Source organism: Crinia signifera, chromosome 8 (assembly GCF_055691185.1).
Source record: "Crinia signifera chromosome 8, ASM5569118v1, whole genome shotgun sequence".
NCBI classification, from domain to species: domain Eukaryota; kingdom Metazoa; phylum Chordata; class Amphibia; order Anura; family Myobatrachidae; genus Crinia; species Crinia signifera.
This window is the reverse complement of record NC_139224.1, coordinates 52,985,985-53,007,411: the sequence shown is the minus strand read 5'-3', so window position 1 is coordinate 53,007,411 and position 21,427 is coordinate 52,985,985. Positions and strand designations below refer to the sequence as shown.

Below are 21,427 nucleotides of genomic sequence, written 5' to 3'. Positions count from 1 at the left end.
ATACAGCAAGCCGACTGCACTATGGGGGTTATTCAGAGTTGAGCGCTGTTTTGAAAATCTGCAATCCTGTTGATTATCGAATGACTGCACATGTGTACTCATCATTGAGCGCATTTGCGAGCCAACATAGCGACAGAAATAGCATATAGATCTTATCGCAATCTTCTCGCAACTTGATGGACAGGAAGCCGGCATTTATAGGTGGTAAACGCCCGTTTTCTGGAAGTGTCAACAAAAAAAAGTGCATGTGCACAGCGTTTATTTCCCGCTGCTTAGCAGCCGACAGGGGGACTCCCAACAGCCCCCCTCACCGCGGGACACTGCCGGCCGCGGGTGGGACAGCGGGACAGGTCCTGATAATCGGGAATGTCCCGCTAAAATCGGGACTGTTGGGAGGTATGCATGTGACGTCAGCTCTGGCCTCAATCAGCCTGATTCTGTCGCACAGTCAGACTTACTCATGTTTGCACAGACTGGGAAAATCATTAGATGGCAAGTGAATTGTGTATGGATTTGCAGTGAATACCGAATAGCGATCCCTTCACAATTCTCTCGCAGATTTGCACTAAAGCGAAAATGTGGTAAAACCCCCATTATCTGAGTTTTTACTGCATTTTCTTATTCACATACTGCTCAGCCAGCGCTACAGCAAGCAACGGTGCACCCCTTGCTTTTGCAGGACTGTGAGTTGGGACCCACTGGTGAACGTTCATTGGCCCTTATTCAGATCTGATTGCAGTACAAATTTGTTCTCAAAATGGGCCCAAAAAAACATGTGCACTGCAGGTGGGGCAGATGTAACATATACAGAGTTAGTTAGATTTGTGTGAATTATTTTGCTTCTGTGCAGGGTAAATACAGCATTATTTTAACACTGCAATTTAGATTTCAGTTTCAACACACCCCACCGAAATGTAACTCACCTGCAATGCACATGGTTTTGCCCATTTTGAGAACAAATATGTACTGCGATCAGTTCTGAAAAAGGGCCATTCTGTATGCTGCAAACAGCTGACCCTGACCCACCGGCTGCCAGTCCATGACTGACTGAGTAATGTAACATACCACATGCTGAGTACATTTCGCTGTCATATGACTAACATTACATCATGTGACTGCACACACTGCTATGTTCCCTCTGTTCTTCTAAACACATACTCTACCTTATAACCTGACAGATGTCCTCTAACTCTGTCCTGAGAGATTTCTGTCCATGTCACATTTGCTATGGAATGGTTTACCAGGTCCACTGACACATAAGAGGGAGTTGCATCAGGAGCTGGAAGGAAATAGTATAAAAGCTTGTTCAGGAGCAGCCATTTTTTTGTGTTATTAGATAGCATGAAACAGTCAGCTGTGTAATAAGTATAAATAAGGTGCAAAATACAGATTCGACTTTTTGTGTCTTTCCAAGCAGCGCAATGTACGTGCTCACGTATAAGTGAATTGTGACTCAGTACAACATACCCTCCAACTGTACCGATTTAGCCGGTACAGTACCGTTTTTTTAGTGGTCTGTACCGGCTAAATCTAACTGTACCGAATGTACCGATTTTTGAGGTGGCTCCTGCGACTCTGGGAATTGTAGTCTTCATCTGTTACACTGCCAGCTGCTCTTTGTGTAGTATGAGTGGTCTAGACTACATTTCCCAGGTTACACTGCAGGGGGACTCAGCGGGGGATTTCTCCCCGAAACCCCTGCACCTCCTCTCCGTTCCCGGGGGAGTGCAAAGCCAGTGCACACCATAGAGCACAGGGGCGCCGCCGATACAGTATTTAAGCTGATGGGTGGCTGAGGACAAGGAGGCCCCGGGGGACGACGACAGAAAGCAGGTGAGTGCTGCTGACATAATACCTCGGGCCCCGGGTATATGATCTTAATTGACGCCAATACACATTCGGAAAGGGGATTTGGCCACACCCTTTTCCCGCTGACCACGCCCATTTGGCCAAACACCCCCCCTCCCCCGAATGTGCACCGATTTCTTCCCTCCAGATGTTGGAGGTATGGTACAATATGCCGCAGCTAAACTTGCTCCATATATAGGCATGAAGCTGGCTGCTGGCATGTGATGCACAGGAACTGATAACACGCCACTTCTTACATGTGTGTGCGTGTATGTGCGACATAAATACAGGGACAGCAGCAGGTTTTTGGCTTGAGAACAGCTCCATGTCAGAGACATCACCCATGGCTGGCACGCTGCTGGTAATCACAGCGGCCTGGAAATCCCTATGGCCTGGGGCTATGTGTCATCACTTCTGCAGAAATCATTAACAGATTAATGTGTCCCCAAGTAGTTCTGCAGCAGCAGCGGTGGCAGGAGTCCGGGGGAGAGGTTTAATACAGCATCATGGCCCCGTTCCCTTATTCCGTGAGCATTGTCTAGTTTTTGTATACTTTGTATTATGTGACGTACCCTCAGGGAGAGATTTACTGACAATAGTGTTCCGAACTAAGGTCCCGTATGCTGGCTACAGATGTGGAGCAGCCCCCCGGATCAGGTGAGCGGCTCCCTCTCTATCTCTCTGCCCCCCAACCTTGCCCACTCTGACGCTGTGGCATATCACCCTAGATGTGTGGGCTCCCCCTTTTGGCAATCCCAATCAAAATCGCCAATCGATTGCTTAATCAGGTTTTTAAACATGTTTAATAATCTGGTATTATCTGCAGATCTTTTTAGATGTGTGGGCATTCCCAATTCGTCTTCTTCATCTATTTACATTATGAACAGCTGAAATGACAATCGATTGGGGCAATTTCCAGATATGAAGATGCAATCTTTAGATGGAAAAATCTGCCGATCACTGAAATAAATCTGTAATGTGTGGGCAAGTCAAATAGACTGTAAAATCCATTTATCTGGCCAAAAAATCCCTGGATCTGGAAATCCATTAATTGTGTTTGCTGATGTATGCAGGGCCGGCGCCACCACTAGGCAGGACTAGGCATTTGCCTAGGGCGCCGGCCACTGGAGGGCGGTACTGAGCCGCCGAGGTACCATAGAGAGGTACCAGAAAGCAGGGAGCGGGGAGCAGGTAAGACTGTAGTCCTCCTCCCTCTCCCCTCCTCGACCCCCATCTTGCCTGTTAATTAACGCTGTGCCCCCGCGCCGCCCGCTCCCTGCTCCCCGCTGGGGGGATTTCAGCGTGGCAGTATCGCCAGCGCACACACCATCCCCCCCGTGCCGTATCGCACCCCCTCACCCCCCCCCCTCCCCGTGCCGCATTATCGTCTGCACCCACCCCCCGGCGGGCGGCGTAGAGGGTTTTGCCTGGGAAAGGTGGGGGACTTGCACCGGCCCTGGATGTATAGGGCCCATTATTCTCTCACACCCAATAACAGCTAATACAAAGTGAATGGAAGCTGCAACATCATCTATTTCACTATTACTGATCACAATCAATGGATGCTAAAACAAAACAATTTTACTTTAATTGTAATATTTCAAAAACATATTCTTCAGAGCCGGTGCACTTAATCATATCAGAAAATGATACTCACTGTCCTCTCCTGAATATATCATTTGTATCTCTGGTTCAGGGCCACTTCCCATATCATTAACAGCCTGGACACGGATGTCATATGGGACATAGGCTGGCGTGTTTTTTATAATGAATTGAGTATGTCTAACTTTTTTATGATGCCATTCTGTCTCCACGCGATGGAGTCGCCAACTCACGCTGTACTCCAGACCTGGCCCATTGTGATCATCCATACTCAGGGGCTGAAATAAAGAGTAAGAATAAGGTTCCATTAAACTATGGAAATGTATTGAATCATGACCTTACAGCGCATCAGTTGGCTCATTAAGAAGGAATTTCTCTATCTACAGTATAGTGATCACAGAAACATGGTAAATACTGTGTATGTCTGTATAATATGCATCACACTATGGGCGGTATTCAATGAGGGTGATTCGCCAGGTTTTTATGGCGATTTTGTGCTGTAAGGCGAATTTCTGACTAAAACGGTGAATCACCCTATTCAATGACCAGATGGCGAATACATTTCAAGGTTTTTTTCGCCATGATTCACCGAGTAGCAATCGCTATCTTTTTATGGTGAAGTGGAATGTGAACTTTTAAAATAAAGTGTTTTGTTTTTTACATTTGGTGTAAAAAAATCAGGAATTTTATTCTGTGGAGGGGCATGCTATTTTTATTCATGTGCTGTAAGCACATGAATATATATTTAATTTAAAAAAAAAATATTTTTATTTTTTTACACAGACCAGCCAGCAGGGGCCGGAGCCGAGCCGCTCATTAGATATTCATATTTTCACTTCACCCGATCATTACATATGCATGATCGGGTGTAGTGAATATACCCGGTCCCCTGCTGGCACCCCCGGGGGGCAGCCTGTGCTGCCTGGCACCCGGGGAGCCCACCTCCCCCCCCACAAACGTTCTGGGGCAGGCAGGGAGACTTCCATCTCCCTGCCTGCCGCCGTCCTCAGGCTCCCTGCGGCGTCCGCCGCAGGAGCTCAAATTCGCCGGTCAGGGGCAGCGAGCCCCTGACTCGTTGAATACCGGAGCCGGCGAGGCTCCGGAACGCAGCGAGCAGTGGCGAATGTGCAGCGAATCCTAAACAGGATTCGCTGCACATCGCCAAAATCCACATTGAATACTGCCCTATGGGTCCAATTGAGACCTGCTCGCTGGGCTTCATTAACGCTGCCCAGTCGAACGCATGCCTCCCCCGCTGTGTGAGCCCCTGTGCAGGGATGTGTACTAAACAAGTTTAGCGTTTGATAAAATGTAGATAAATCTTTCTACTATCATTTGCCAGATGTTTTGAAACACATCCATCAGTGTGTGTCCATGCACAGTTCCCTGCAGTGAGTGTACTAGGAAAGTACTTAGGTCCTACTCACCTAATTGCAGGTGGGTGTCGTCAGGGGTGAGGCCGGGCTACTTGTGACATTAGGCCCCCCACACACTAAAGGTGCCCATACACGTTACAATTATTGTATACAATATTGTATACAATATCGCATCTCATCGCATATCGGTTTTGCGATAAGATGAGATCTAGTACAAAAAGTATGTGCAGCACATACTTTTTGTACTAATCTCATCTTATCTGATCTCATCGCAAAACCGAGATGCGATGAGATGCGATGCGATGAGAAGCGATATTGTATACAGTATTGTATACAATAATTGTAATGTGTATGTGCACCTTAATTGTAAAACTGCAACGACTGTTACATATGTACTTAGAGGTGGGTCAAGTGCAGCGTTTCCATAGAAACGCATAACTAGGCCCTGCCCTCTCCCCTGATCTATGGTGAGCCCCTATATTAATCTCCCCATTCTACACATTTCACTAGGAAGTGGGCAGGATGCAGGAGGGGTGGGCACTCTTCTGGGGGTGTGGTGGAGCAGATTAAGGGAAAAATGGGGCAATGCGTTTGCTCCGTGCAGGCCTCCTTCTCCCTGCTAGAGCAGTTCTGATTTTATGCCACAGTATACCGCACATTTGCAGGTATGCTCTATATCAGCAATAGGCTGGGAATTAGGGATAGCATCCATTAGTGGCAGCATAGCATGGTTAAACCAATAGTGACTACCAGGGCTGCTGACAGGGGGGTACTGTGGGTACAGCTGTCCCAGGCCCCTGCCTCTGAAAGGGACCAGGCATCTTATTTTGCGGCAACCCCCCCCCCCCCCCCCCCCCCCCCCGACTGCCACCTCTGTGCAGTGAACGAAGCACAAGCTTCTTCTATGCAGGACGCCGGCGGCCAATTAAAATGCTGCACCAGCTTTTGAGCCAATCCATGCTCATGAACCATTAGCCAATCAGGGTGGCTGCCGGTACATAAGCCTGCAGAGGATGAGGGAGCAGGACCCAGGTGGTAATAAAGAGAGAGAGGGGGGGGGGGGGGGGGGGGGGGCAGAATGGAAATCAGTCCCGGACCAAAAGTTCCTAGTGGCAGCCCTGGTGACTACTGTAGCTAGTGGATCTGCTGCACAATGGACCTTAGATAAACATATACATACTTTATATATGCTTTTTAGAGTGGATGTCAGCAGCCGCTGTGATGTGGCAACCATGGCAATTGTAGCATCAAATGGAAAAAGCATTTCCAATTAGGAACATCGATGTATGCCAACCATTGATTTCCAATACCAACCCAAGGTTAGAAGCATGAGGGACAGGAATGGGGTAAGATACACAGAATTACTAAGTCCCTTCCCCTCACACAGAGATACTAATCTCAGCAGAATTTCACATTTAATTGAACAGGATCACAGGTTACACCGTGTCAGACTTGTTTTTGTCAGAGACATTTGCCTGTAAGAACATCTGGCCTATGATGGACCATCATGGTCCAAGGTTATGCAGCTCTCCCATACATTCTTACCTCCCATCTGACCATCATTTCATCAGGCCTGTTTGCTTCACTGTGCACAGAAGGTGGGTTATAGTCAGGAGCTAAAACATTAAAAAGCTAAATTGTAAAATAAAAGCAATAATGAACATTTACTTATAATGCTTTAAAAAAATTGTAGCTGGTATAAGTTGTATCCTGTATAAGTGGCAGCAATTGTTTAGCTGAGTTCTGTACAAAGACATGGGGACATGTAGATGTGATGCATTCTGGGACAAAATTATACCTTTGTCAAACTATTAAACTTAATTTGAATTAATTAAAAGCATAAAGGTTTTAATTATTTTAATGACAGTAATAGCACATGGTTAATTTGTCATTCTCCAAAGGAGGTCCTAAGTGGCTGCTCTTCTGACACAACAAGTGTGCGTACTCACTAGTACAACAGTGCATTATGGCACTTGCATTGTCTAAAGAACAAGTACTTCAAGTGTTTTATTTGCAACTAGTTTTAAGGCCCGTCTGATGGCCGGGTGGAAGTTTATGCTTGTGCAATTCTTGTTCAACCTACCCTTCCCAACCACAGCAGGGCAAAAGCTCCTGCAGCAGTCAGACAAAGGGAGTGATTATATTTGACTCGGTAGACATGAAGACACATCCCCTTGTGAATCTGAGAGGAGACCTGGAACATGTTAACTGTTGGTAGCTCTCGAGGACTGGAGTTGGCTACCCCTGCTATAGGGAAAGAGGGCAGAGGCAGACCTGAGGAGAAACACTCCGGGGTAAATGGCACACATACACATATAGGAAGGGAGCACAGACACAGACAGCAAGGGTATAGCTAACGGGAGGCAGAGACACAGATACGGGAATGACTGATACACAGATATGGGAGGTAGAGAAACAGATGTGGGGGGGGGGGGGGGGGTGTAGAGACAGGAATAATACAGTGGCAGTGACTGTATAGGAGAGAGGGCCCAGTGATCCGGCTTTTCCTATCCTGTAAATGGGATCCAGGTCAGATGACCCAGGTCACCCGCTTACATGGCTGCCTTACCCGGGTCCTTACTGGATCAGGGTTATTTTTTAGGGACCGTTTCCCACCAAGCTGTGTCCCAGGTTAACCTGACAAGAACCTGGGTTATTGTTGGGGTATAAAAATAGTATTCATGTACCACCTATTTAGAGTTGACACAACCAGTGTAGCCAGGAATGTGATTCCTATACCTTCAGTATACTATCAAAATGTAATTTAATAAGGTGCGTACGTGCCAGCAAAATATACCTTTTTTTTTTTAAACTTGCGTCTTTATTTAGTTTTCAATATCAAAAAGGACAAACACATATATAACATCGCATGGGTACCACCGATGTTTACAAAAGTATGGAACTATTCGATTCCATTATACCACAAACATATACATATACATAAACAATAACATACACATAAACACGTTCACAGCTTGACAGCCCCTACTCAACCTGATAGGCCTCTCCTTCCTAACCACGGTAGCTATCCCTGCCCTATTGCACACATCCCGTTTTCCATCCCTATCCCCAGCTCGGCTCATTTAGCCCCTTCTTTTCCCAGTTGTCCTATATATTGGGTTCTCACTCTGGTTAGCTTTTTACTCTTCTGTCTATACGCCCCCCTGGGCTTTTGCATACCATATGCTATGGGGACTATACTGTTTTACAACCATAGAGATATCACATGAGAAAAAAAAAATATTCCCAACTTTTTTTCTTTTCCCTTCTTTTCCCCTTCCTTTAGATAATTACCATGAGGGGTACTGTGCACCATTTCCTGCGTTATTTGTGTCTACGTGCCGTACCTCAATTAAGCAACATTTTGCCTTGTGTCTATATTCACTGTATGCTTCTTAGTGAGATAAAATCACCTCTATATGAAAAAAGTAGTATGTGGCCTCTCAATATGAGGTCTCCTCTTGCGCGTACATGCACTTACTCCACCCGTCGTGTACACTGTGCGTGTCCATACATTATATTAAAGAATAGGGCTGAAAGGCCTCCCTCTGTGTATATTTGAGGATCCCTCCTCCTCCGTGCCTCTCTAACTATACATTCAACTTACTAATAAAGTGCTTAAATATTTAACCTCTTACTATTATAAACTCTATGGTTGACTGACCTGTTCCAATGGCCCCATATACCCTGGTACTTAGTAGTCGAACCCCGGGAGGCATATTCAAATTTCTCGTGTTCACTGGTCTGGTTGACCAGGTTGACCCATTCTCCATGGAGCGGTCCCAAAGGGGACATCCACCGACGGGCTATTATTACCTTTGCTGAGGCCGCTAGGTTGTTTGACAACTGCTTTATCTCCCGATTAATTAGCAAAATATATTTCTATTATAATATTATATTACTATTATATTAAACAGCACCCCTTATTTGTCTTTGGTGATGGATTGTACAGGATTGTTAAATTGCATGGCAATTTGATATACATCATACAGTATAATGTTATTTAATTCTGTCCCTAGAACAAATTATTACCATACTCTATTGAATCTTACACCGGTTGACATTAATGTGGTTACCTGCAGGCGGTGTACTGTAAATCTTTGAATGGAGACTTGGGGAACTTTTCCCTATTCCATTTACAGCAAACACTCGGTATTGGTAGTTAAAATTAGGTTTGAGTTGTAACAGAACATTGGTGACATTTCCGGAGACTCTGGTCAGTTCCTCCCACTCTCTGGGTTCCTTGTTGTCCTTTATAGATTGAATGATAAATTCTGTGGAAAACAGGTGATTCTAGTACGTAATAGGGTCATTTAAAATTACATTTATAGACTACGTATCTCTTCATAGAGATGTCCATTTTACATACTGTATCCTTTCTAAGCATTTACACAATTTGTAATGGAGTAATTATGCCATACCTGAGATAGGGCTGTTATGGCTGTCACCTACTGTCCAAGACAACATAACACTACGTTCCTGCTCTTCTGAGAACTGCAGATCTTCAGGCGGCATTGGGACATCTACGGTAAAGGACAATTTATTGCTTGAAGTAGCTATTAAAAAATAACTCTTTCCCTACTTTAACTGCATGTAATCAGGGGCAAATATAGTGGTCAGGCCACCCCTAGGTTCAACATTATCGGTCGCGCCCCATCATGTCCCTGCCCCCTTCATGTTAGGGCCTCACAACTGCCAAAACAATGCTAACCCCACTCCTCCTACACCATTACAATTTACTGACCATTGACACCCTTCCTCACCATTTAAAAAAAGTTGTTGTGAAAAAAGAACATGGCATCATCTGGCCATTGGCCGTGCAGAGCTGTCTTGCAAGTGAGCATACAGTGCCCCCTACCCCCACCCCCCCCTCCTGCACCAAATGTCACCCTTGTCATGTACAGTATTTAAATGTGTCCAGGCCGGTGCTACTTACCTAGAACCAGGTCACCTGGACGGACCCGGATCAGTAGCACAATAGGCAGGTGGGCAGGGAGTAAGAGGAGACTGCTACTGCTCAGCAGCAGACAGCCCCTGATCGAAGCGCTCACCCGGAAATGAGGCATGGACATTTTGGATTTCCCATGGCAGAAATATTACATTTTGCCTCGTTTTTAGATCCAAAACTGCTCATCTCATCACATTACATGTACAAAAATTCTCCCATTTTGTACATCACTATAGAATATGTTGGCACTATATACAGTAAATATTATTAATAGTAATCACTATGGTAATTTATACATTATGTATATTGTACATACATACCCCTCACAGCCAGCTGTGTCTCAGTAATCACTGAGTCCAGTGAGGTGTTTCCTATGCAATAATAGGTACCTCCATCTTCCCAGGTTACGTTGTATATTGACAGAATGTTTTTTCTTATATGCAGTCTGTACAAGAGATGTAATAAAAGGTTTGCTATATAAGGAGGTGTGGAAAGGAGCTAAAATAATAATATATTAAATACATAGAATTAGATAGTAAAACATCAGAGGTGTAGCAATACACATAAACTGCTACACCTCTGAAACAAATCACAGCACAATAGAATTACAGTAAGCATACTTCCTCTTGGCCAGGTAGTCTCAGGTGTAGTAAGTCACTTTGCCACATCCATTAGTAATCGCTGGCTGCAGCATGTGTGCTGGAAGAAAAGGTTGCCTGACAAGGTTTTTCATTTTTTTTAAATGCTTTTGTTAGTGTATAATTAAGGAAAGGCATTTCAGGGACAGAGCAGAGGAGTACTGCTACATCTGAGAACCGGGTTATAAAATTGGGATGCGGTCATTCGTCAGAATGACTTTAGGTCTACAGTCATTAGGTCGACCCCACTAGGTCGACTAGCAGGAAGGTCGACCTGACTTAAGGTCGACATGGGCCAAGGTCGACATGACTTAAGGTCGAATTTGCATAAAGGTCGACATGAGGAAGGTCGACTGGTCATAAGGTCAACATGGGTTTTTCACTGTTTTTTGAGCCGACATGTGCCGACAGGCGGTATTTCATGCCCTACCATCCACTAGGGCGTGGTGGGAGAATAAAATAGTGTGCCGAGCGCAGCGAGGCACCGTGCCCGAAGCATAGCGAGCGAAGCGAGCGATGCGAGGGTCCGATTCTCATTGCCAACTGTGTCCATGTCGACTGTGTCGACATTCGGATCAAAAAACAGTGAAAAACCCATGTCGACCTTATGACCAGTCGACCTTCCTCATGTCGACCTTTATGCAAATTCGACCTTAAGTCATGTCGACCTTGGCCCATGTCGACCTTAAGTCAGGTCGACCTTCCTGCCAGTCGACCTAGTGGGGTCGACCTAATGACTGTAGACCTAGAATCATTCTGACGAATGATCCCAACCCATAAAATTGCTTACATCCAAATGTAGACGAGCCCTAAAGCAGTTTCCTAAGATCGACTTAATGAAAAGACTTTCCAGCTCTTGTTTGTGTATTTTGTTTAACAAGTGGTTCTATATAACTGGCCATGATAAAACAGTGACCTTTAAGAAGAGGTTCCTGTTCCATGATAATTACATGTTGGCCCTTATTCAGATCTGATCATAGTACAAATTTGTTCTCAAAATGGTCACAACCATGCTGCACTGCAGGTGGGGCAGATGTAACATGTGCAGAGAGAGTTAAATTTCGGTGGGGTGTGTTGAAATTGAAATCTAAATTGCTGTGTAAAAATAATGCAGTCAGTATTTACCCTGCACAGAAACAAAACAACTCACCCAAATCTCTATACATGTTACATCTGCCCCACCTGCAATGCACTCCTTAAAGGTCACTGTCACCTCAGTAGCGCACGCAGGGGGGGTTTCTGAGTACCCAGAAACCCCCCCAGGAGTCTAAGGAACCTCAGCTGAAAGCTGAGGGTCCCCTCTTTCCATGGATATAAGAATTGTAAAAATCGGCCCTTGGGAACCGGAGATATCTGACTTCAAAGCAGTGGTCCCCATCCAAGCCTGTTAATTGTTATTCCCAGTCAGATATTTCAAGTTCTGTCTGACTTAGCGTTTTTCTGAGGGTATATTCCAAAAGCTGGGACTCTTCCCCTTTGAGGGACACTAGTAGCTTGTCTCTACTGTTCCCAGAACCAGAGATATTAGCCGTCAAGCACCTGGTTACTGCTCCAGCTCCACACACCTGGTATGTAGTTTTATATACTCGTTGGCAGATTGCTCTGCCTCCTGAACTCTGATCCCCTAGTCCCCAATACCATTTGGTAGGTGGGATTCTCTAGTTTTTCCATTGCAATCTAAGAAATCTATTTCTGGGAACTGGAGATATCTGCAGTCAAGCAAGCTTTCCTCCCACCAGAAAATTATGAATAATGAGCCCACTCCACTATACACCCCTCCTCTGCATATTAAACATCCTCTACCACCCTGGAAGTTATATATCAGAGCCCCTTCAATCAGCCCAATGCCCTGTTCTCCCACCATCTGTGCAGTAAAGGGGTAATTAGTGGAAATTACTGATCCAGGCCCTACATGCAGAGTGGTTGATATAATACCCCCTACCACCCGCAGGATATCAAATCTTCCCCCACCCCTACCGCTGGAGGATCGGTAGGGGCCCCAATACATTGCTATGCCCAGGGGTCATACACTGCTGTATGTGTATATATATATATATATATATATATATATTATTATTTATATACATTTGGTCTATCTATAATACTTTAACTGACTCGGCATATACTGGGTCACCTAAGTGTCCATCTCCGTGCTTTGCTCCGCCCCTCTGGAAACCCCCTTCTGAAAATCCTGCGTTTGCCACTGCACCTATTGACATCACGATGTGATGTGCGCATCGCATGACACCCATTAAATTGTACCGTGTATGGGCACCTTAACTCTCTCTGCACACGTTACATCTGCCCAACCTGCAGTGCACATTGTTTTGTCCATTAGAAAGAGAATTTGCTTTTGCGAGTGAACCAGAATCAAGCCCATGGTCGATCTTCAGCTACAGCAAAAACTGTCCATAAACACTACACATCTACTGTAAGCTGCAATGCCTCTTCCTAAATTGGTAGCCTTAAAGCAGCCTCTTGTCCTTGGCTTCAATTTAATGATGTGGAAGACTAGCACTTGTTAATTATATACTGTAATTAGTTCTTGTTGCATTTAGTTTCTGTTTTATTCCTGTTTTTTTTTAACACAAATTAAAATTGTAATCTTTTCTTTTCCTTGTAATTTTTTTTTATCTTATTGCACTTGCACAATAATGTATTTTTCTTATATAGTAAAGTACTACATATTCCACCTGCAACCATATAAAATAAATTAACTTGTTGATATCTATAGATACGAGACATTAGAATGGGGTATGTATCATATAGATGGGAATCAACACTGTGGGTGAAATTTAATAGGATGAGATATTCAGAAAGTGAGAGATTTGGTAAGAAATCTCCAGGTTTTTTTTTTTAAAGCGGCAATCATTTACACTGCAAAACCAGTTCGATTTTGAAGTGTAAATGATTGCCGCTTTAAAAAACCTGGAGATTTCTTTCCAAATCTTTCACTTTCTGAATTTCTCATCCTGTTAAATTTTACCCTGTATGTCAGACATCAGATACCCGGGGGAAAATGTAAATGCAGGGTGTGAGAATCAGAAAGTGAGAGATTTGGGGAGATTTTTCCCATTTTTTTAAAAGCAGCAATCAATCTATGGCAAAATCAAACAGTTTTTTTAGTGTTACCGATTTAAAAAAAATTGTGAAAACTCTCCCGAAATCTCTCTTCCTGATTCTCCTACCCTACTCCATTTGACCCGGATTATGATGAACTGCTATGCACAGTACTATTTTTCTGGAAAAATAGGTCCAGGAACTCCAGGTCTGGGGGTGGGTCGAAATAAAAAGAGAGCGAGAAAGAGAGATGTCTTTTTTAATTAGAGGTTCAGGAACTGACTTCCTGCTGGTTCCTGCTGAAAATTAGCACTGGGTATGCATAAAACATCATAATCTAGAGATAATAAATTATTTCTCAGTACATGGCATATAGTGTTTGATTGTATGGTTGTATGGAGAGAAGATATTTGGTGACTGTAGGGAGCAATACCTTTGCTTGTCCTCTCTCAGCTTCCGTCCATCCTTCATCCATGTGATCTTCAGAGAAGAACAGAGGTGGCTATCACAGGAAATATGGCACGTCAAGGTTATAGAATGCCATCGCTTTGCCCATGGATTTTCGGGAGACACATACCCTCTTGTAGGTTCTAATTAAAAAACATATGTAAGCATCTGGTGTATTATACAATGTACAGTATTTCCACAGCGGATTTTCCAGTACCTCGAAGTGTTAGATGTGATGTAATTACGGTATTGCCTTTAGTGTTTGACACCTTACAAGTGTATATGCCAGCATCCGGAGATTCCGCCTCCTGAATATGAAGGGTACCATTCTGTTCTATTCTGTAACGGCCACCGTCAGGATGAATTATCGTTTTCCCATGATACCTGATAGAAAATATAATTTACATTGACCCCTTCAATGGCAAAATAGTCTATAGGAATACTTAACTCTTATTGAGTAATGGAAACATGGACATTACTTGTTTGGTTCAAAGCTCTATAGTAAAAATTAATGATAATCTGTAAAAAAAAAGTAAAACTACAAAGGCCTTGGTGCACCTGAAAAATCACTAAAACCCCTGATAACTGCATTTTCAGTTTAGTACATCCGACCCCCTGAGTTCTGATAAATCTCTCCATGGGTGGGATGTACTAAACTGAAAATGAGGTCACAGGCTGCCGGGCACAGGAGGAGGGGCAGAGCCACGGGGACCCGATCACCCCCCGCCGGCTGCTTTGCATAGGGCAGCTCTTATCGCAAGAGCTGCCCTATGCAATACTAATCACATATGTTAGTACATAGAGTATGCGATTAGTATCAATGCAATGTGTGTGTGTGTGTGTGTGTGTGTGTGTGGGGGGGGGGGGGGGGGTGTACCGCAATTGCTTGGTTCTATATAAATCCCACCTTCCCACTTTCCTATACACAAGAGAAGCGTATGGGACAAGTACCAAAAACACCTACCCCACAGTAGGTGCGAGAGATCCACCTGCACTTCATACAGTAAGCATACACATGACTTCAAATGTGGGCAAGTTTGGCTACAACTTTAAGACATACCCTGACACACTCAGTGATTTTTTCGGGGGCGTGGCCTACCGGAAAGGGGCGTGGTCTATAATTGCTCCACTGCTGCGAGGTCACGTCCCCGTTTTCGCTGCTGTGGGGGCATGCCCAGCAGCTCTATGAGCTACTGGCATGCCCCAGCCCCTCTGCCTGCAAGAATAGACGCTGTGCGCATGCGCACAACGTCTATTCACGGACGACAGGGGGGACTCACAACTGCCCCCCCCCTGCCGCGGGACACTGCCGGCGGCGGAAGGGATGCGGGAATGTCCCAAAATACCGGGACAGTTGGGAGGTATGGCCAAGAGACCCCCCATCCAAAATGAGTGGGGTGGATTTTGTCGAGGGGCATGCCCTCATGTGAAGCCGCTAATTTCCTGACTCTGAGGACATGCAGGCACTTCAAGCACTGCCGAATTCTTCTACCTGAGTGCTGCAGGATAATGTCACAAGTGCATCCCACAGCCCATGCACCCCCCTGGTCTCTGGCCTGTGCATGGACTGGTCCAAATCCCACCATGGTCCTAACTCTGCAGAGTATATATACGCTCCCTGTGCTTGCGTGGGTTTCCTCCCACAATCCAAAAATATACACAGTAGGTTAATTGGCTCCCAACTAAAATTAACCCTAGAATGTGTGTGTGTATACATGTGGTAGGGAATATAGATTGTGAGCTCCACTAGGGCAGGGACTGATGTCAATGTTCAAATATTCTCTGTAAAGCGCTGCGGAATATGTGTGTGCTATATAATGACTGGTAATAAATAATAATGAATAATGAACATTTACAAAGAAGCTTATGCAGCCAATGAGACTAGCAAAAAATCTTAAGATGTGACCTCATTCACTCACCACATAACATCAGCAAGTGGGACAGCAAAGTAATCACAACATAAGGAGATATTGTGCCCCAATACTGTGGTGTATGTCCTGTTATCTGTAGTCAGCACCAATGGTGCAATGTCTGTAGGGAAAAACAGAACAGCCTGGTTACTATATGCAGTGCTACCTGTACATCTAATAGATAGTTCTATGAAACTGCAAAGCATGTCATGGTACAGTCATGGTACAGTCCATCAATAGAGACCCATTCACTACCTGGGTCTCTATTGATGGACTGTACCATGACTAAGGGCCTGTGAGGGTCCGAAACGTTGGAGGAAATATGCAGTCATTTTAAAGAATAAAATACCTTTGGAAATATAGAAAGTCTGGTGAGTGCCTTGTCTTTGGATTTGTATATATATACATACAGGTAATCCTGGCACTCAATCCAAACAATCAAAGACTTGGGTGTCCCTCTGTCCTTGCACGGCGGCAGGAGATGTAGGTAATATACAATAGAGGTCACTCACAAGGTTTTCTAGCTGCACGGCGGCAGACTGGCAATAATGATCACAACTGACACAAGTAGTAGTGAGTCACTACTACTTGTGTCAGTTGTGATCATTATTGCCAGTCTGCCGCCGTGCAGCTAGAAAACCTTGTGAGTGACCTCTATTGTTTATTACCTATATATATATATATATATATATATATATATATATATATATATATATATATATATATATATGTGTATATAGATACTGTATATCTTATTCTATACTGAATGTCTCAGCACTTGACCTATAATGATCTAACTTTAGACAGTATGTAGCAGAGGGCTGCAAAAAGAAAGGAATTTAAATCAAACAAGTTTCTTGAAGCAAATCTAGATAGATAATAAATAATACTCTAATATAACATTTCTATGAATAAAGCATTTTTAAATGCTTGTGTTCTGGGAACTATATCATGCATGGGCTAGCCAACCCAATGTGCATTCTGTATATTGACATTCATAGTGCAGATAGGCAGCAATTATGCCAGAGCCCGTATACTGTCAAAACTTGAATGTACAGTAGTTTAGAGCATTTTAAATTTGTATAACTCTAATTATTCTGGTTAAGCAGCATGTTTACCATAGTTGCCTACCCTCCTGCATTCTGCAGGAGATTCCCTGAAATAACAGCAATCTCCCTCTCTCCCTCATTAGTTTAGCAATCTCCCTTATTTCACCTAGCCCACAATACACTGTTACATTTTTTGTTACACCTCTATGGTGTCTCAGACCTACAGGCACCCTGTGCAAGGACAGGGCGGGCAGCTGACATCCGCTGCCCACTCCCTGCACTCGCATGGGAACGCCCATGAAATGCTGGGGGTTCCCATATGCAAATTGCCCGGGCTGCCGCCCCACGCCCCCCGGACTTCTGTGTGCAAGTGCTGTGGGCGCTCGGACATGCGCATAAAAACCTATGCGCAAACAATCGGTCCCCCATGTGAACGTGCGGGGGACCAACTGAATCAGAATACCCCCCCCAGTAGCATATGCTTGTCTCAAAGATTAAGCCATGCACGAGTCGGCCGGTACAGTGAAACTGCGAATGGCTCATTAAATCAGTACTTTTCCACAGCACTTTACAGAGAATAGTTCAACATTCACATCAGACCCTCCCTACCACATGTACACGCACACACAGACATTCTAGGGTTAATTTTGTTGGGAGCAAATTAACCTACCAGTATATTTTTGGAATGTGGGAAGAAACCGGAGTACCCGGAGGAATCCCACGCAAGCACGGGGAGAATATACAAACTCCGCACAGTTAGGGCCATGGTGGGGATTGAACCCATGACCTTAGTGCTGTGAGGCAGTAATGCTAACCATTACACTATCCATACTGCCCTATAAATAAAGAAAAGTTTCTTTGTATATCTAGTGTCTCTCAAGGAGGAGCCAAATATAAAGCATAGTGTTGTGTGGGCTACAGTGCGGCAATGATTGCACATGACATACCTATTACATCGATGTTAGCGCTGCTGAATATGGTTCCATGCTTGTTTGTTGCCTCACATTGGTACACCGCACTGTCTGATTGCTGAAGTGAATGAATAAATATTAAACTCTCTTTCATTTGATGATTTTGAGGAAGCGTCTCCCCTTGGTAAAGAATAAATACACAGTTATCAAATTGCTTCACTTTGACAGAGACAGAAGAATTATCCATTATATAATAAAAAAATCTTAAAACATCAGAGCATGACAACAAGTTCGGTATACTAATTCAGTTGTGGAGTGTGGGAGTGTTCCTGTTGCCCATAGGGGATGTGGTCTATGGCCTGTCAACCTATTAAGTTTTGACCTTATTAATGTCAACCCTATGACCCAGAGAACGCTCCTCGACCATACCTCATAAATGCCTGGTTCTGGCCAAATCTCGAACCGTGAAAGTGGTGTGGGTTAGAAGAAAATAGGTAGAGTTTTGGTAAGATATGGGCGGGGTTTGCTGGATACGGGTGCAAGGCTTATTTGGTCCCATGTCTTACTATTGTCAGTTATGTAAAGTAACAAGTACAGTAAGTTAGGAGGAGGGTTGTCAGGCAGCTATGCATTGGCATAATGTGAATTGAGGGCATTATATTACAGATGTGTCCACATACATCTAGCTTCTTTTCCTCTCAAACAGCCCTTCTAGTCATGCTGTAGAGGCAAGCTTATTTTTTTGTAACTGTTTTAATTAAAAAGGGTCTTATCCACAAAACAGAGAAAATAGGGTGTACACATGGTTACGAGGGGATATGGCGGGGGGGGGGGGGGAATCAGCGGGGTGGGCCCTATGGGACTCGGACTGCGAGCTTCGCAGCTTACCGCGTCAACCAGAATCAGGGCCATAGTACCTATAATCTAACATTAATTATAATAATTTATATCACTGATGTATATATCACTATATAAATCAACTTTAACGAGGCGTCCAAAATGTTTCCTTTCAATATGGACACTCTTTTGTGTGAGTGCGAGTGTATCAGTGCGCGCGTGTGTGTGTTTGTATATGTGTTGGGAAGGGGGTGCGGTCCCATCTAACTCTAGTTTAGCCACTGCATTGATGTTTATTTTTTTAAATCACTAAACAGATACTGTAGATAAATGTTACCTAACAAAACTGTTACAATTATTATTATACTTGACAAAGGGTTAAGGAGTTTTTTGGGCCTTATTCTGGTTCACTCTTAGAGGCAAATTCCTTCTCAAATGGACAAAACCATGTGCACTGCAGGTGGGGCAGATATAACATGTGCAGAGAGAATTTGATTTGGGTGAGGTTTTACTTCAAAGTTAGATCTATATTGCAGTGTAAAAATAAAGCAGTTAGTATTTTCCCTGCACAGGAAAAAAATAAGTCACCCAAATCAAATTCTCTCTGCACATGTTATATCTGCCCCACCTGAAGTGCACCTGGTTTTGTCCATTTGAGTAGGAAGTTGCCTCTGAGAGTGAACCAGAATAAGGCCCTTAATGTATTTCATGTCATATACCGTTCTACAGACACTTTATATTAGCTTACTGTATACACAGTCCTTATATACATACTGTTATGATATTTATAATAAATATGAATAAAATATTTTATTCTAACCTTATTTTGTTTGCTTAAAGGCTGTGTAATATACTGTATGTGCAGCACAAAAGAAATACAATGTTCCTGTTAAAGAGCGTGTCTACATAATGGTTTATGTTTATAACAGCTAGGCTTGCATGCGAATGTTAGTACAATAATAAGATTTTACTTGTCAGAGGAATTCCATTTCTTAGCCATTGGATTTCTGGTTCTGGCTTCCCGGAGGCTGAACAGTTGAGGATAATCTCGGAGCCCACTCCCTGTATCGAGCTTTCCAGTTGCTTATCCCAACGTGGGTGTGCTACAAAGTGTAAGAACATTATGTTATTTGTCTGTTATTGTTCACCTAGCACAAGTAAAAATATAATTGATACATAATTAGCAGCAATTCCAATTAAGAGGTGCAATTTGGCAAAACCATATTTTGCTGGGGGGGGGGGTAAAGGGGGCTTAAACTGTGTGGTTGGGAGGGAGCATGTCCTCTCTCAACTGTCCCAATGGGGGTGATTCAAAATGCGGTCCGGGGATCCATGTTGTGGGTCTGCGCATGTGTATCGGCGAAAATGCACATATGCAGACCCGCAAGGGGGAAAGCCATTGGCAAGTATCACACTCACCAAGGCTTTTGCACAGAGCTGGATGGGCAGGGAGCGGGCAGGGGGCTGTTGCATGGGGATGGTCATCGTTTCTTCTGGGCATGTCCACAAAAAACAGTGGCTGCGCCCAGAAAAATGATGGACGTCCTAATGAGAATGGGTGGGTGGCTTACGCCAATGACTTTTCCCTGTACGCCCGCATGCGAATGGATGTGTAAGTGTACACATCCATTTGCATGCAGGTGCAGGCATTCGCGCAGGGTCGGGCGTTCGTTCACCCCGGTTGGAGGCAGCAAAAGAATGCTGCTTAGTGAGCGGGTCTGAATCAATGGGAAAATTAAGCTGCCCATTATGTATGTGCTATGTGCAACAAAAGGCAACATTTTTATTATTTACAAAGAAAAAATTGCATTTGGATGTTGTGATTTGTCGCACTGCACAATGCTTTCCATCTGAGCATGCCAACTATAAGTAACTATGCAAGATTCAGTGCCATACACCTCACTCCTTAAAGTTGATCAGGTTTAACTGGACTACACAGGGTATTAGTATATATATATATATATATATATATATATATATATATATATATATACTGTATATATATATATATATATATATATATATAAACCATATATACTCAAGTATAAGCCTACTTTTTCAGAACATTTTTTATGCTGAAAAAGCCCCCCTCGGTTTATACTCGAGTGAGGGTCCCACTTGAGTCAATAAGTTTTCCCAGTTTTTTTTGTTGTAAAATTAGGTGCCTCGGCTTATATTCGGGTTGACTTATACTCGAGTATATACGGTATATATATATATATATATATATATATATATATATATATATATATATATAAACTTTCTGTGGGGCTGGGCACTCCTCCTAGAAACAAGTTGCTGTGTTGTGTGCCTTCAACAGGTAGAATATAGACTTGTAGAATGAAGCGGCACTCCAATCGGTATAGCGGTGAAAAGAAAAGCTCTTTATTAGCAACGTTTCAATACGTGTGTATTATCTTCAGGCTCAAAAATACAAGTGATACAAACAACATTTATAGCGTGCAGGTGTCACATGCGTCAGGGGGTAGGTCTCATGAACCATCCACTCACGCAACAACGTGTAGGTGCGGCCCGCCCATCGAAAACAGACCAATCCAAATCTGTTTCAGGACGGGCCCCCTTATCCAACATGTTTCCTTTTTTGCTACATGTTGGATAAGGGGGCCCGTCCTGAAACAGATTTGGATTGGTCTGTTTTCGATGGGCGGGCCGCACCTACACGTTGTTGTGTGAGTGGATGGTTCATGAGACCTACCCCCTGACGCATGTGACACCTGCACGCTATAAATGTTGTTTGTATCACTTGTATTTTTGAGCCTGAAGATAATACACACGTATTG

At 43.8% G+C, this 21,427-nt stretch overlaps 1 protein-coding gene across 6 annotated transcripts in view; it reads right to left on the bottom strand.

Annotated features, from left to right (window-relative positions):
• CHL1 (cell adhesion molecule L1 like) overlaps window positions 1-21,427 on the bottom strand; it is a 170,708-nt gene that overhangs the window by 26,125 nt on the left and 123,156 nt on the right. For all 6 annotated transcript variants that reach the window (XM_083156373.1, XM_083156369.1, XM_083156370.1 and 3 more), the window contains 11 exons: window positions 19,598-19,729; window positions 17,826-17,969; window positions 15,839-15,950; window positions 14,137-14,303; window positions 13,906-14,062; window positions 10,095-10,219; window positions 9,248-9,349; window positions 8,903-9,100; window positions 6,372-6,442; window positions 3,506-3,728; window positions 1,164-1,279 (listed from right to left, as the gene is read on the bottom strand). In XM_083156373.1, coding sequence (XP_083012499.1) covers window positions 1,164-1,279; window positions 3,506-3,728; window positions 6,372-6,442; window positions 8,903-9,100; window positions 9,248-9,349; window positions 10,095-10,219; window positions 13,906-14,062; window positions 14,137-14,303; window positions 15,839-15,950; window positions 17,826-17,969; window positions 19,598-19,729 — 1,547 coding nt within the window. The remainder of the gene's footprint in view (window positions 1-1,163; window positions 1,280-3,505; window positions 3,729-6,371; window positions 6,443-8,902; window positions 9,101-9,247; window positions 9,350-10,094; window positions 10,220-13,905; window positions 14,063-14,136; window positions 14,304-15,838; window positions 15,951-17,825; window positions 17,970-19,597; window positions 19,730-21,427) is intronic.